The 14,374-nt window shown below is 50.2% G+C and overlaps 1 protein-coding gene across 2 annotated transcripts in view; it reads right to left on the bottom strand.

Moving 5' to 3' along the window:
• Positions 1-928: 928 nt before the first annotated feature.
• The window catches only part of ATP2A3 (ATPase sarcoplasmic/endoplasmic reticulum Ca2+ transporting 3), a 52,200-nt gene continuing 38,754 nt past the window's right edge, over positions 929-14,374 (bottom strand). Inside the window, exons 16-22 of one of the 2 annotated variants that reach the window (XM_039562833.1) lie at positions 14,047-14,249; positions 13,858-13,943; positions 13,157-13,290; positions 12,625-12,742; positions 11,871-11,988; positions 9,852-9,913; positions 929-5,731 (exon numbers count right to left, since the gene is read on the bottom strand). In XM_039562833.1, coding sequence (XP_039418767.1) covers positions 5,708-5,731; positions 9,852-9,913; positions 11,871-11,988; positions 12,625-12,742; positions 13,157-13,290; positions 13,858-13,943; positions 14,047-14,249 — 745 coding nt within the window. In that variant the 3' untranslated portion in view covers positions 929-5,707. The remainder of the gene's footprint in view (positions 5,732-9,851; positions 9,914-11,870; positions 11,989-12,624; positions 12,743-13,156; positions 13,291-13,857; positions 13,944-14,046; positions 14,250-14,374) is intronic. The other variant, XM_039562834.1, reaches the window with a different exon arrangement.

Here is a 14,374-nt window from a genome sequence, read left to right as displayed (position 1 = left end):
CTGACACAACATCAGGTGGGAAATTTGGGGTGTTTTTGCCTTCACCACTGTGTCCTGAGACAGCATTTCTGGTATGGGGGACTGGCTTGAGGTTCCCCTCCAGCCATGGCAGAGGTGCATCTCTTGCTCTGCCATTAGTCTGCTCCTGCAAAGAGAAGGCCAAGCAATGGCCCTTCCCCAAAACCAGCACTTGCCAGGGTATCCCATGTCCCTCTTTGTAACCCCCTGTGGGTTACAAAGTTTTTGGCTTATCTTGTGCACCACCTTTGTCCTGCTCACAGCATCGGGAAGGAATATATGGCGCCACATCCCAGCAAAAAAGCACCAAGGGTAGATGTTGCCATGAGCACAGGTTTGCTCTAAAACACAACCTGCAGCTAGATCAGGATTTTCTGCTTGAAACATCACCATGGGCAGAGCTCCGGGTGATGCAGAGATGGCCCCAAGCACTATGCCATCCCCCCAGAGGAGGCCAAGTTATTTAATTATTATTTATTTCACAATTATTTCTTACGGAGGTTATTTCAGGGCTTATTTAAACCTCCCCTCCCAGCTGGGGAAGATAAGGTGATGACTATTCTGGATACAGTCAAAATTAGCACTGTTATTTGTATTCTTGTGCCCTGAGAGTGAATGAAAACATTCCCAATAGTCACATCATGCCACTCTGCTCATTTTGCCTTTGTCATCCCATGCCAGGCACAAGCTCAGCTCCATTTCTAGTTTGGCTCCTCTGAAAACCCACAAGAAATCCTGATCTGGTGAGCACAACTCCTTTTACGGCTGAAGAATGCCCTCAGACACTCCCGTATGGCTCCATGGGCTCCCAAATGTCCCCCAAATCAGCCACAAATGGGACAAGAAAAGAGAAAAAAAAAAAAAAAAGAAGAGGTAAACCAACAACAAAATAGACCAAAAAACCCCAGAGTCATCCAGTAAAATTGCTTTTATTTCTGTAATTTTCTAAGTATAAAACAAATCAGCCCAATATTGTGTGAACAGAGTGGATTGTATGGATGTGACCACAAGGAGCCTTCCCACATCTTCCTGGCACACCTGGCTATTTACAGTCAGACAAAGGACACGGTTTAGGAAGCGGTAATTTAGTGGAAAAATATCTCTCATATAATAAAATAGGAAACCTCATTTTTTTCAGTTCTATCCCTCAAATAACACCCTCCCACCCCCCAAGATATAACAATTTACCTTTTGCTATGAAGCACAATCTCAGAGATTTCTACATTTGGCTGTTCAGGCATCTCATATAAAAAAATCAGCATATTTCCAGACCAAAGCCACTGAGGGCACCCGCTGGCAGTTCAGTGGTCGCCCTCCTCTTGGTCCCAAGTGCCCATCACTCCAGGCACACACAGATTTTGGCTCATTTAATGCCCCACTCACACCAAAAGCTGAATGGCACCACAAGAACATGTCCAGGGAGCACAGTTTACCCTGTGTCTCCTCCTCATTGCAGCCCTGCAAATCCTAACCCCAACTGTGCCACACAAGATCTGCATGGGGTAAAGCCCTCTCCTTGGTCAGTACCAAAAACCTGAGTCCCAGGCTGTCTCCCCTGACAGAAAATGCCTCTGCAGAAGTGGGAGGAAAAAGAGCCCAGATGGGACTGAATCTCTGTCATCAAAGTGATGGCCATGCCAGGTATGGTCCAAAAATCACAGTAAGTCTTAAGAGTTGGTAGCGGGGCCTCAGCTGTGTTTGAGTTTCAGGAGTGACATAATGCCAAGGTCACTGAACCTCATGAACATCTCCCAGCCAGAGTGCCTGCACAGCTCAAATCATTACTTCATGAGTTTTGGTGGAGCAGGACCCTGACTGGGAAGCAGTATTTTATCAACCTGATGTACAAAAGAAGGACCAAAAATCAATGCTGAGTTTTCCTATTGCTCCTCCTTCTGCCATGCACACCATGAGCAGAAACTCAAATTCAATCCCAGGTTTGATGCTCTTACAGGAACAAAGTCCCCCAAGCCCCTCCATAGAGCCTGTCCCTCCTACTGCCCTCTCCAGTGCCTGATGGTGCCATCCAGCCTTGGCTGAGCAGAGCATCACCAGAAACACACACACGGAATGTTCACAGTGCCAAAGCCCCAAACACACAAACACAAACCTCATGCAGGCCTGGGCCACACGACACAAATAAAACACAGGATGCAGTACTTTGCTCTTTTTCCTTTTCCAGCATGCCTCCCCATGGGATCACACACCACAGGGGGAAGAGCTCATCCAGCAACTGGCCACAATGACACAACATCCCAAAACAGTACAAAAGACTTGCCACAGCTGCTGCCCGAAGCTGATCCCCCTGGTGCTCGCCCCAGGGACACAGGACCTTCCCCTCCCACCTTGGCTGTACCCCAGCACAGTGCTTGGCCCCTGAGGAAGGAGTATAAAGTGCTCATAGATAATCCTATGCTGCCATCCCAGCACATCCTACACCCTGCATCTTGTGGAGGATCTGTCACAGCAGCCCACCAATGCTAAAGGTCTTGCTGGAAAGACCTGAGTTTTATTTATAGACTTAGAATATGCCAAGCAGCACCATCAAAATAAAACTAAAAAGGAAATAATTCCTAACCTCTGTTGCCAAGAAAAGCAAGGATCCCAGAGGTTTGCCCCTAAGCTACTTTCTTAATAAAGCTTTTGGGCAAAACAGCCACCCAGTATCCCTCTCCCTTGTATTGCACAGTCAGATGCCTTGGTAAGACACAAGAGCCTATCCCAAAGTGATGGTCTTGGCTCTGGGATCTCCAAGTTTACATAAGAACATGTTCCAGCCTGTAAAAGTCCCCATCATGCTGCTGCTGGCATACATGCAATAAATAACTACTCTGTGATTTATCCTGACCCTTCACTGAAGAATAAAGGAAAAAATAATTACATCTATGGATGTTTTTCTACTTCATTAAGATGTTTGAAGTATAAGCCCCTGTAATCAAAAAGTATGGAGCAACAACCTGTACTCCAAGTAATTAAAGGATGGGGGGAAAGACAAGAGACGCAGTCAACCATTCAGAAGGGGACATGGAGACGTGTCAAAATGGTCCCTCCCAGCAAGGGGGATGCCTGCTCCAGGCAGCTCTAGTGCAGATTACCTGGGCTACTTTCTAGATAGATCTGAAGGCTCACAACAGAAATAAAATGCAATTTGCTGCTACTGGAAAGAACAAGCTGGGACACAGCTCTGGTTTCCTGCCCATGATGGCTCAGCATTTGGTAACTCACAACTGTGACCCAACGACTGCATGAGCAGACTGACACTGCCTGGGCTTTTACACAAGAAACTTCTCCACACCACACGTATTTGGGTTAAATTAATAATACACCACCAGACATTAAGTCCAGGGAAAACAGTGTAACTCAGGTGGTGGATGGACCAAGCAGGTTCCTGTAAGCACAAGGGACCAAGGCCACCACATCCCAGGGAGATGCCATTGGGCAGCTGAAAGCCCTGCTGGACCCTCCAAACAGGGCTGGGATGCTCTGAATCCAGCCCAGCCTCTCCCAAACTGGTTGTTAGCCTCAGAGAAGCTGCTGCTTCCTCTGATGACACCGAGCTGGAACTGGACTAAATTCCCACTGGTTGTTTTTCTGCACAGAGTAATGGAGATGGACTCAATCACCTTGGATGTCTTTCCCAACTTAAACTGTTCTTTAATTCTATGACCTGTACTAAAATAAGGTGAAATCCACCCTTCTGGGGAAGGGCAAATCAAATGTCTACAGCATTAGTCTTACTGAGGCTTTATTTTGAAAGCTTATGCAGTACCTGGGTCATGTCCTGATCCTCTACACCAGGGTGGGTCTCATCCATAGTGAAAACCTTTGAAGAGGAATTGGTTATCCCAGGGGATCAACTGATTAAATCATTTAGACAGAACACATTTGAAAAATAAAACTTCTTCAAGACAAAGTATAATAAGATTTTAAAAAATCAGCAACAATCTTCTAACCACAGAGTATCTATAAAGATCTTTTTAAAGAGCTCCATATTAAAATTCCTTGAATACATTATATATTAAATACAGTAACAACATTTCATGCAAGGTTTTCTGTACAATAAATCAGCTCAGTAGTATAACAATTCTGTACATTCCCATTGGTCTGGGGGCTCTGCTCATCTTCAATGCTGGTGATGGAGAAAAGAAAGGAGGGATGATATTTGGCACCTAGTGTACAGAAGGAGAGATGCTCTTGCCCAGGTGATACAGAAAAACATTGGAAGCTTTTAAGAGGCAAAAAGTAGAAGAGAAAACCCAACAGCAAAGGAGCAAATGCTACCCCAGACCGTGGCTCTAGTGCTGTTGCTGGAATGTAAGAGAAAGGAAAAATACAGGCTCTGGCTAACTAAATATCATCAGGATGGATCATAGGGGACTGTGAGGAAAACAGAAGGGAGGATCTGGAGAGCTGGAGAAGAAACCACCCACTATCAGCTTCTCAGCTGACACAGCTCAATGGAGAAAGATAAATTTAATGGATCCCAAAATCCACTCCTGATCTACAAACTCTCAGTGCAGCCTGTCTCACTCCTGCTGTGGAAAAATCCCCAAAGGGCAAGATAAAGTTGGTGCCTTACAAAAAGGGATGCCACAACAAACACCACTCACGGAGAAACACCACGTTATGTACAAGCATACATTCATTCCCATTCTGATCCCTTGACAAGGATGCCCTGTGCAAGTCAGCGATGTTCTCCAAAGCAGAGGATGTGAAGTCATGGATGTGCTCCTGAACACTTAAGCTCTACTCCTGCTAGGGAAATAGTTAAAAATTCACTGAGGAAAGAAAGTGTGACTAGGAAGGAGTGATGGACATGAGGAATGCAAGGTGGGCACCCCCTTGCTTTTCTTTACATGGCTGCCCCTACAAGGAGAAGGACTGCAGCTTATATAGTGCAGATGGGATCGAGAAGGATGCCAGATGGAGAAGAACAGACAGGACTTCATCGTGCTTTGGTGCTGGATGAGCCTGAGAAGGTGCTGGGCTTTCCAAAACGCAGGGATCAAACAGGACAGCGTGATAAATAGGGAGAATGTCACCTTCCACCACATGCACCCGACCTCGACGCATAAACACACATCCATGAGGTCCATGCCAATGTTGGACACACTCTGAAGCTATTCCCAGCTGCTGCAGCCACTGGAGCAGAGCACAGCAGCAGCAATGCACCCACCAACACTATGGACATCATCAAGGCTCAGCAACCCCAATATGTGGCCCCCTCTCCTCTCTCCCTGCCCTCACTCACTGCCAAGCCCTTCCTGGCCCCTGAAGCTGCCCTGTGCATCCTGTCCCACTGGGGGATGTGGCCTCAAATCCCGACTTCCTGCCTTGATCTCTCATGAAGGCCACCTTGCCCAAGCTCACCCAGTCACGGTGAAAATTGGAAAGAGGGTCTAAAATTTGGCAACAACAAATCCTAAGGAACCACATGACAACGATTCAGATCCACACAGCTCCATCCCCAAAGCCTATGCCAGCTGTCCAGTAATTGCACTCATATGTACAGGAAAAAGAAAGCTACAGAACAAAACAAAATCAGTATTTTTCTTTTTGACGATTCACCCGCATTTGTCTGATAGTCGGACACATGCATGTCCTGCTGGCTTTAGCGGTGGTCACGCATGCAAGACTTCAGTCCGAGTTACAAGTTAGGGATCCTCTAGTTTGGAGTGTCGCCCTCGTGTCATTCATTTCTTGTCCTCTTCTCCTGAAATGAAGGGCAAAAAAGAGAAGGAAAAGTATTGGTGAGGGTTCAAAAGCAAACCAGATCCATGTTTTTGTTACCAAGAGTGCCTGCTCCTGGGTTGATCTCAGAAGGAACCTGGAATCCTGTCTGCACAGAGCTGGCCTGACTGCAGCTGCGGCAGCTCAGGCTGTGTGAGGAGGAGGAGGATGCCCGTCCCTGGGTGAGGAAGGCCTCTGCAAGAGTTAGGAAAAGGGATGAGGTGGAGCCCTGTGGGAAGGCGAGTAGGCAGGATCCCTCCTTACTGCTCCTAATGAGGCATTACCCAGGGAAAAGCAGTGGCTCAGAGAGGAGGAAGCTCACTGCATCCTCCCACCCACCCCAGAGCCCCAGCCCTGCTGCAGCCAGAGACACGGGCACTGCTCCATGGGCTGACACCACTTACACACACTGCACATGTACTTACACCCATAAATACCTCCAAAACAATGAGCAAGGAGCAACCTATTCATCACAGCCACTGTCCCAGGGCTGCCCTCCTCCCTTCACCCTCCCTCCAGATGGATGGGGTTGGACATGGAAGGTTAACAGGCAACACATGGCCTGTAGGAAAGTGATGGTATCCAGCTTGAACTCCATGTGAGCAGCCTCAAAATCCCTGCCAGAACATGACTTACAGCAACTAGATCCCCAATTTTCAAGCAGTTGACAGGAGTGTCCCTGACCCCTGAGGCAGCAGCTGCCCAGAACAGATTTTTTTCCTTAAAAAAAAACCCACCCAGAAGCAGCACTTGCTAAGGAGAGTTAGAAAAATCCCTTATCGTGAATCTTTTGACTGTATTTCTCTATCTTTCATCACTGCACACATCACCAAACACATCTCACTGGGGACCGCTGTTCCTGTGCTCTTGATAAATAGGGGTCCTGCCCGGGGTTACCCGCGGGGCTCCGTGCCTGCTGCCAACCCTGGTGCCGACAAGCTTTCAGGGGAATTAATAAATAACAGGCAAGAGAGAGGGAAAAGGCTTTTCTGCAACTTCTGCCAAATTTTTTTTCCAGGGCTGGCTGCAGAGCCCAGCTCCTGTGTCCTGGGATAAAATGGTTTGCTGTGATGGCAGCACCCCTCTGGATGACACTGTGGGCTTTGGTGTAAAGCAAGGATGCTGGCAACTGCACTGTATTAAATCTCATTGCAATAATCAAAATTCACCTCCTCCCCATTGCAGCAGCATCTCTTCTGTCTCCTCCAGCAGCTGAACAGGTGACATACCAGTGGTAATTTGCCAGCCATGGCACTTCCCCTAAACACATCACTCCATGGTTGTGCAAACAGGGAGGAGGATGCCATGGCATGTGACAGGCAGGGGCAGGAAGGGGACACAGCTGCAGTGTTTAACCACAGTGGATGCTCTTCAAAATGTTGCTCTCAGGCCTCTAAGTAACACAATCCTGGCGTGGAGCGAGTCAGGTGTTTCCATGAGCCCTGCAAACAGCCAAGGTCCAGTTCCAGGTCCCTGCATGCCAGAGTCCATCTGTCCTCCCCTCACGTTGGTGACAGGAGCAGGGGGAATGCAGGACCTGTTTACAGGGATGATGGGATGGTCACACTCCCTCTGGATGCTGCCTCACACCAGGGCTGTCGCAGCCCTTCAGCACTTGCAAACCAGCAGCTGAACAATGTGAGCTCAGCTCCTCCAAGGTCTGCTCCCCCCAGGACAGCTGAGGCTTCTGGGGACGTTTTTCCTTACTGCTTTTGACTTTCCTCAACAGGTCCCTGTAAAAGGTGCTGCTGGAGGGATGCAGGCTCCCACTGCCAGCCCACATCACTTCCTTCACCAAGGAAACGCTGCAGCCCTCGTAGCTCTGAAAACTGCGCATCTCCCCCATCACACCAGGGCATCCTGAGCTGCAGCCGAGACCCCAGACCTCAGGAGAAAACCAAAAGGGGAATTGTCCCCCCATCCCTTTGCAATACCAGGGCAGCAACACTGGCAGCTTCCCTCTGCTCTTCCATTTCTAAAGCAGGACACATGGACACGTATGAAAAAACAGGAGAGAGAGGGAAATAAAAACAAAAAGCGAGGCAGCAGAGCTGTAAAATCCCCTGTGGAGATTCCAGCACTGGAAGGTGCAGCACCACTCTCCTGCAGAGCATCCCACAGCTCAAGGGAATACTTGGCCCATAGGGACACATTCCTCTGCCAGCACCCAGCCAAGGTAGCTCCATGCACAGATTACCCTACAAGGGCAGGCCACGGCCGCAGGCGCTCGCTCCCGGCTCTGCCGTGCCAGGGAGAGGGATGCCTGCCTCCTCTGCAGGGAGCACAGGCAGCTGCAGCAGCTCCTGTGCTCCTGGGGAGTTTTGGGGGGGGTTCCCTCATACTCAGGTGCAGGCACATGGGGCAAAATGAGGGTGAACAGCTCCTTTTTGCTATATGCTGGAGGGTTTTTTGTGATGGGACATGGAGATTTTGGTCCCTGCAAATTTTGGGCTGTCTCAGATGCAGAGCTCCCTCCACCCCTGGCAGGGAGTATGATGCTCTTGTCAGTGCACTGCCACCTCTGCCAGCCACTCTCCTCTGGGAGGATGCTGAACGCTAAAGCTGATGCCAGCTTTGCAGAGAAATGGCCAAAGCTCCCTCAGTGGTGGAGACATTCACCCAAGGGAGCAACCTCACCCCCACTTCAGCTGCAGTGGCAGGAGACTGCAGGGCACTGTGCTGCCCATGGGAGAGCGAACAGGGACCCGGTGGGGACAGGAACAGGATGGGGTGGCCACCGTCTTGAACCCCTGCAAAATGACTCCAGGGGCTGCTGTCCTCACTGGGCACAAGGAGAAACAGCTGCATAAAAGCTGATCTACCACAAAACACACCAAGTGAATTCCTGTGCATCCAAACTCCTGATTTTCAGTGGCCCTGCTGCTGCCGGGGCAGGTGTGTAGTTGTGTTGCAGAAAACACCTGCTTTGTGATTTGCCCCTGCCTTTACCACAGCACAGGTGAGAAATGGTGATGCTCAGCGCCCAGGCAGGGCCTGCTGCTGAACGTGCTGAGAACAACCACAGCAGCAACTCCGACACCTGCAAGGGGTTTGCTTTGAGATGATGAACATGAGGAGGTCCAGGGACAGTGCAGGAGGAGAGCAGGGTGGCCTCAGCAGTGGGCTGATGGTGCACAGAGGAACATGAGCACTGGGGTTATCTCAGTGTCCTCCCTAGATTTGGTACGTCTCGAGAACCACTCAGAAAAGAGACTTCTGCAAGGCTTTGGCACAGATGCCTGGAAACCTTCCTCCTGCATGCCACAGGATTCAGAAAGAACAAACACTTGAATTCATAGAGCACGGAAAATATTAAAGATACTACAGCAAGAGATCCCTGAGGGTGGTGAGCCCTTGTGAGCCTGCCAGCATGTGACAGACCCCTGAGAACATCTCCATGTTCCTGACCAGAACATCTGCAGCTCACACCAAGCCAACCTCAGCCGTGCACATTCTCTCGCTCTCACAATCACATCACCTCCCAAAATTGAGATAGCAGAAACCTCAGAGGGGCCAGGGAGGAATGAAGGCAGTCAGATATGCAAAGCATGTGAGATGAAAGGCTGGACGTGAGCAGGGCGATGGGAGAGGAATGTAAAGCACTGAGACCACAGTGAGAACTGAAGAGTCTCAGCTTTCTGCCACTTCAAGGACAAGGAAAATCCAGCATAATGGAAACACAACTTATCTAAATCTCACCAAAGGAGAAAGTTTTCCATGCAAAACCTGAGTCAGCAGAACTCGCAGCTATACATTTGCATTCCTCAGCTGAACACCCTTGGCCCTCCCTTGGAAGGTCCCATGCTGGAGACCATCCCCAAGCACTGTCTTGCACAGACCAAGTGGTAGCCTGGCCCCTGGCCAAAACTGCCATCAAAGAGCTACTTTACAGACTTGTTAGGCCTTATTTTGAAGCAAAACACAGAGAGCACTGTGGGAAAGGAGATGCTGTCTGGGTAGAGACCCCCGGCTCTGTTACTGTATCTCTGTTCTAGGTCTAAGCCATGTTCATGTTCCAAGCAGGTCCCCACCACACACGAGCAAGACTCTGCAGGAAGCACGGGGACACGGCATTCAGGGATGAGACACGTAAGGAAGCCAACCCTTGCTCTGGAGTCTTGCAGGTATTCAACTGGTGCTCCCCGCTCCACTGTCCTGAGAATACCTGGTAAAAAAAATCATAAGACCACATATAAAAGTGGCTTTTGGAGGTTTTTTCCTTTGCTTTTCAAAGCCCAGAGGAATGAGGAAGATGAAGAGTTTCAATTACTTCTTTCAAGTCTGATGATTTAAGAGTGGTGATTTTGCTACACAGCCATGATTGAAGAGCTGCATGGGAAACCCTGGATCCATGAGACAGAGCAGCCCGTGAGCACCAGCAGCATCGTGACCGTGGGGATGAGGGAAGCTCAGAGGACCTGAAACATTGGGAGCATGGCATGGGAGGAGAAAACACTCTGAGCTGGTATGATGGCACTTGAGAGGAATGTGTGCCTACCAGAAACCTCGCTGTGCTTGGAGCTGTGCAGGCAGAGCCAAAGAAAAGCCCTTTGTCCAACAGTGCTGAGATTTTATAGAGAAATACAAAGTGTGGGAGAAAGACAGGCTCAGCCCCAGATCACAGATGGTGAAGTGAAGACCGAGGGCATGCATGGGATGCAACATTAACCAGCTCTCCTACACCCCAGCCCGGTGCCGTGCTGTAAAATTGTTGCTACAGGCTCTTAATTGTGGGATAAAACAGACCTGGGTGTCCAGTGAGAGATGCAACAATTCAATAAAAAAAAGGCTAGAAACAATTTCTATCTGGTCTGTAAAAACAGGAGTCCCTGCACCTCTGTTTCTCTGAGCAATTGCTGAGTTTCTGCATCAGCTCAACACAGGAAGAAAGGCTGACATGAGCACCAGCTGCCCACCAGGACACACTGGTGGGGAGGGAGACCTGTTTGTGATCATTTCCTGCCTGCAATACTTTCCCATCCCATATTTCCAGGTACTCACAAAGCTCTGCTCCACAAGAAACCAAACGCAGCTGTTACAATGCCCAAATCCCTGCTTGACGGGGCTCGCCAGACCTGCCTTCAGCCCAGGAAGGCAAGAGTGGCTTTGCACAGATTTTCTGGGTTGTTATTACAAGGTGAAGGGAAAAAGAGGGATTTACTATGACACAGGTTGCCTGAGGGATGAAAAAATGGTTTGAGCAAGCTGATGGTGCGGAAGGACATCCAGTCCTCACACTCAGATTGTCCATCTGCCCCCAGAGCTTCCCTGAGCAAGGACAGTGCCTTTCCTGCCCTTCTTCTCCCTGCTATCACTGTCAGGGTGAGCACACCACAAAAAATGAATAAAACCTGTTTGCTGGAGAGGGGCCACCCCTGTGGCAGACACAGCACTGCTCGGCAGCCTGGGGCCCACAGCCACCGCCAGGAAAACCCGTGGGCTTAACTCAGCACCGAGATATCCCCCAGAGCAACATCTTTTGCAAGAAATGAAAGACAAAAAATGATATCATCTCTTTGGAAGGCTGCCCAAAGATATGCTGTGATTTACATCATGGAGCCCAGAAGCACATGGGAACTGCTGCCCCAGTGTCACAGGAGCTGCTTCTCCTCCGGTTGTGCCAAGGGCTGCATCCTGAGAGGTGCTGGCCAAGGGCAACCCCATTAGAACCAGTTTATAAGGTGTTCAGCTCTCAAATGATCTTATCATAGAGGTTGCCAACACAAAATAAGGATGGACAGAGAGGGGTGGAAATCTGAGAGGAAAAAAGAAAAGGTTCCTGTTACAAATCAGTGTTTGATTTGTTTTGCTTTATAAGCAAAGGGATCCAGCTCCTGGAGGTTCAAGAGTTGAATTAATAACCTGTGGCAGATTTATCTAATGCTCCAGCTCCAAAGGGAGCAGTTCAAGCAGATGTAAGTACCAACTACTCTGCCAGGCATGGCACCAGGAAGGAAGGGAGTAGGAGAAAAAGCCCCTTTGCACAGCAGAGGTGGGTGAACATGCAGGTGCAGACATCACACAAGCAGAGGAGGTGAGCGAGGGGTCCACAAAGCCACCAGGAACCCCAAGCAAAGTGCCACAGAGCCACCCTAACCCAGGGTGGTGCAGACCATGCTCACCATCCAGGTGGTTGCGGGAAAGGTACTTGAGTCCTTCATCCAGCAGGATCACGGGCAGGGAGATCTTCATCACAACCACCCACTGCGGCCAGCTCAGGGGGGTCACCTGGAAGATGAGCTGCAGGGCAGAAAGGATTGGACATGTCAGCAGGGAAGCAGGTGGGATACTTTGTTGGTTTAAGGGTCCCATTGTTGTATGGCAAAGGTTGAGAGAGGGTCATCCCAGGTATAAGGAGGGAGGATCCAGACAGCCCAAACAGGAGGATTTCTTCAAGGTCTGTCATGATCCAAGGTGGCTCTTGGCCAAGATGAGTAAAAAATTATGTCCTTCATCTCTCCTGCAAATGGGGAAAGTGAGGCACAAGGTAGGACTGTGTGTTTAGGTGCTCACAGGTGCTTAGCAAGTGACAAGGGACAGTGTAACCTCCTAGGTACAGAGACACACTTCATCTTAAGCATCTCTGGGCATCAACCGAGGCATCCCCAACCTTGCGAAGGAAGGAGACAACTCCAGAAAGGGCTGAACCACCTTCTGGAAATTATCTACATCCCTTTGCATTGCCTATAGGGAGAGCTTCTGACTTCTGGCTCATGGGGCAGAATGACTCCTATATTCCATGCTGGGTTGAGTCATGGGACCTGGTCCTGAGGGCACCTGCTAGGAACAACCATCCCAGAAGTTTCCAGACCCAAAGATTGCTCCAGGGATGTCCTTGTCCACAGGAGGCATAGGGAGGTGACAGAGGGCACTCACAGGCATGGGCTTGACATAGAGGATGAGGAAGTGCAGAGCCATGGACATGATGATGGCCCCCAGCAGCCAGATGTTGAGCCACGGTGGCATCCGCAGCAGCGACTGGTTCTCAGAGACACTGTGAAAGGGAGGGGACAACGTCAGGCCCAGAAACCTCCCCACATCTGCCCACGCTGGGAATTTCATATATCCTTGCTATATCCTTGCTTTTCCAGGGGCTGTTCATCTTCAGGCTTTGCTGAGAACTGGATCTGGATGCCCAACACAACCAGCCATGCATGGATTAGGATCGATCACTAATGACCAGGTCGCTAATGAATGCAGATCCAGTCCTTCCTTCCCTGCTCTCAGCCACAGCACACAGCCTTGGAGGAGCTTCTCTATGGAAAACCCAGCGGTCCCCCGTGAGGATGCTCTGAACGGCTCTGCTGAGCCAAAGCAAAGCCCTCAGCCCACCCACAGACGCTCAAAGAGACCCTGCACAAAATCAGTCATGCACAGAGCAAACAAGGCAGCCCTGTGGCCACCACACCTGTTCAGAGCATTGCACATTTCGATTGTCACCAGCACAGACAGAGCCATCGTCGTTGGGTATCGCGACTCGAAGATCTCACAGTCAATTCCTTCAAAGATGGGGTTGTCCTCAGTGCACCTCATGAAGTTCCTCTGTCGGCACAGGAAACCGCTGGTAAATACACGGCAGAGCAGCAGGACAGGCAGGAGAGAGGAGGAAGAGTCGACTGGTTGGGGGCACGTGATGAACTGGGTTGCTGTTAAATATCCCACAGTTCAGAGCAACCAGTAAATTGCCTACAGTGACCCAGCTTCTGCTGGGGTTGGGGTAGGGGCTGGACAGTGGCTTTAAGACTCTCAGGTGCATTTAGGAAAGAGTTTGACCACACACGTGTCTCCATCAGAAATCCATCTTGCATGGCACATGCCATTGGGATGTGATAGCACCTGCTTTCCCCCCCACCCTGCCGTTTTCACATTAGCTACAGGAATGTAATGTGAGAACAGATCCCTTCCAATATGGGAGGTACTTTCAGCTTCTCTGAATCAAACTTTCACTACCACGCTGGTGGCTAGCTGAAGCAAGGCTGGAAATGTGAGCCTTGGAATTGGGGAATGCTACAACCAACGCAGAGGAAAGGTGGATGAAGGACTCCGACACCTGAATGCACGCCCTCACCCATCTGCTCCAGCTGTCAGCCTGTTCCCCTCCTGACTCACCAGCTGATGGAAGGAGACCTGTGGTCCCTCGGCATCGTACAGGAACCACCAGGTCGCTGCGCCCACCGTGGCCAGGCCCACGTACACTGCAGCCGAGAGAGACACCCTTAGCCCAGCACCCAGAGAGGGCCCCTGCCCCAGAGCACCCCAGGCACATCCTAACTGCCCACCCGCACCGACAGCACTCACCTCCCACAGCCAGGTAGCGGAAGAAGAGCCAGCCACTGATGAGGGGCTCCTTGGGGTTGCGGGGCTGCTTGTCCATGATGTCCAGGTCGGGGGGGTTGAAGCCCAGCGCGGTGGCCGGCAGCCCATCTGTCACCAGGTTCACCCACAGCAGCTGCACAGGGATGAGGGCCTCGGGCAAGCCCAGGATGGCTGTCAGGAAGATACTGCAGGGAAAAAACAAGAGATGTGAAATTAGACAAGCTCTGGGCAGGCAGAGAAAAGTTCTGTGTCATGCAAGGGGGAGAGAGCACCTGGATCCAAAGCCCCAAACTGAATATTAACCCAAAGT

The sequence above is a fragment of the Corvus cornix genome, chromosome 19 (genome assembly GCF_000738735.6).
Source record: "Corvus cornix cornix isolate S_Up_H32 chromosome 19, ASM73873v5, whole genome shotgun sequence".
In the NCBI taxonomy this organism is placed as follows: domain Eukaryota; kingdom Metazoa; phylum Chordata; class Aves; order Passeriformes; family Corvidae; genus Corvus; species Corvus cornix.
Note: the sequence above shows the minus strand (reverse complement) of the source record. Positions and strands in the feature narration are given on the sequence as shown.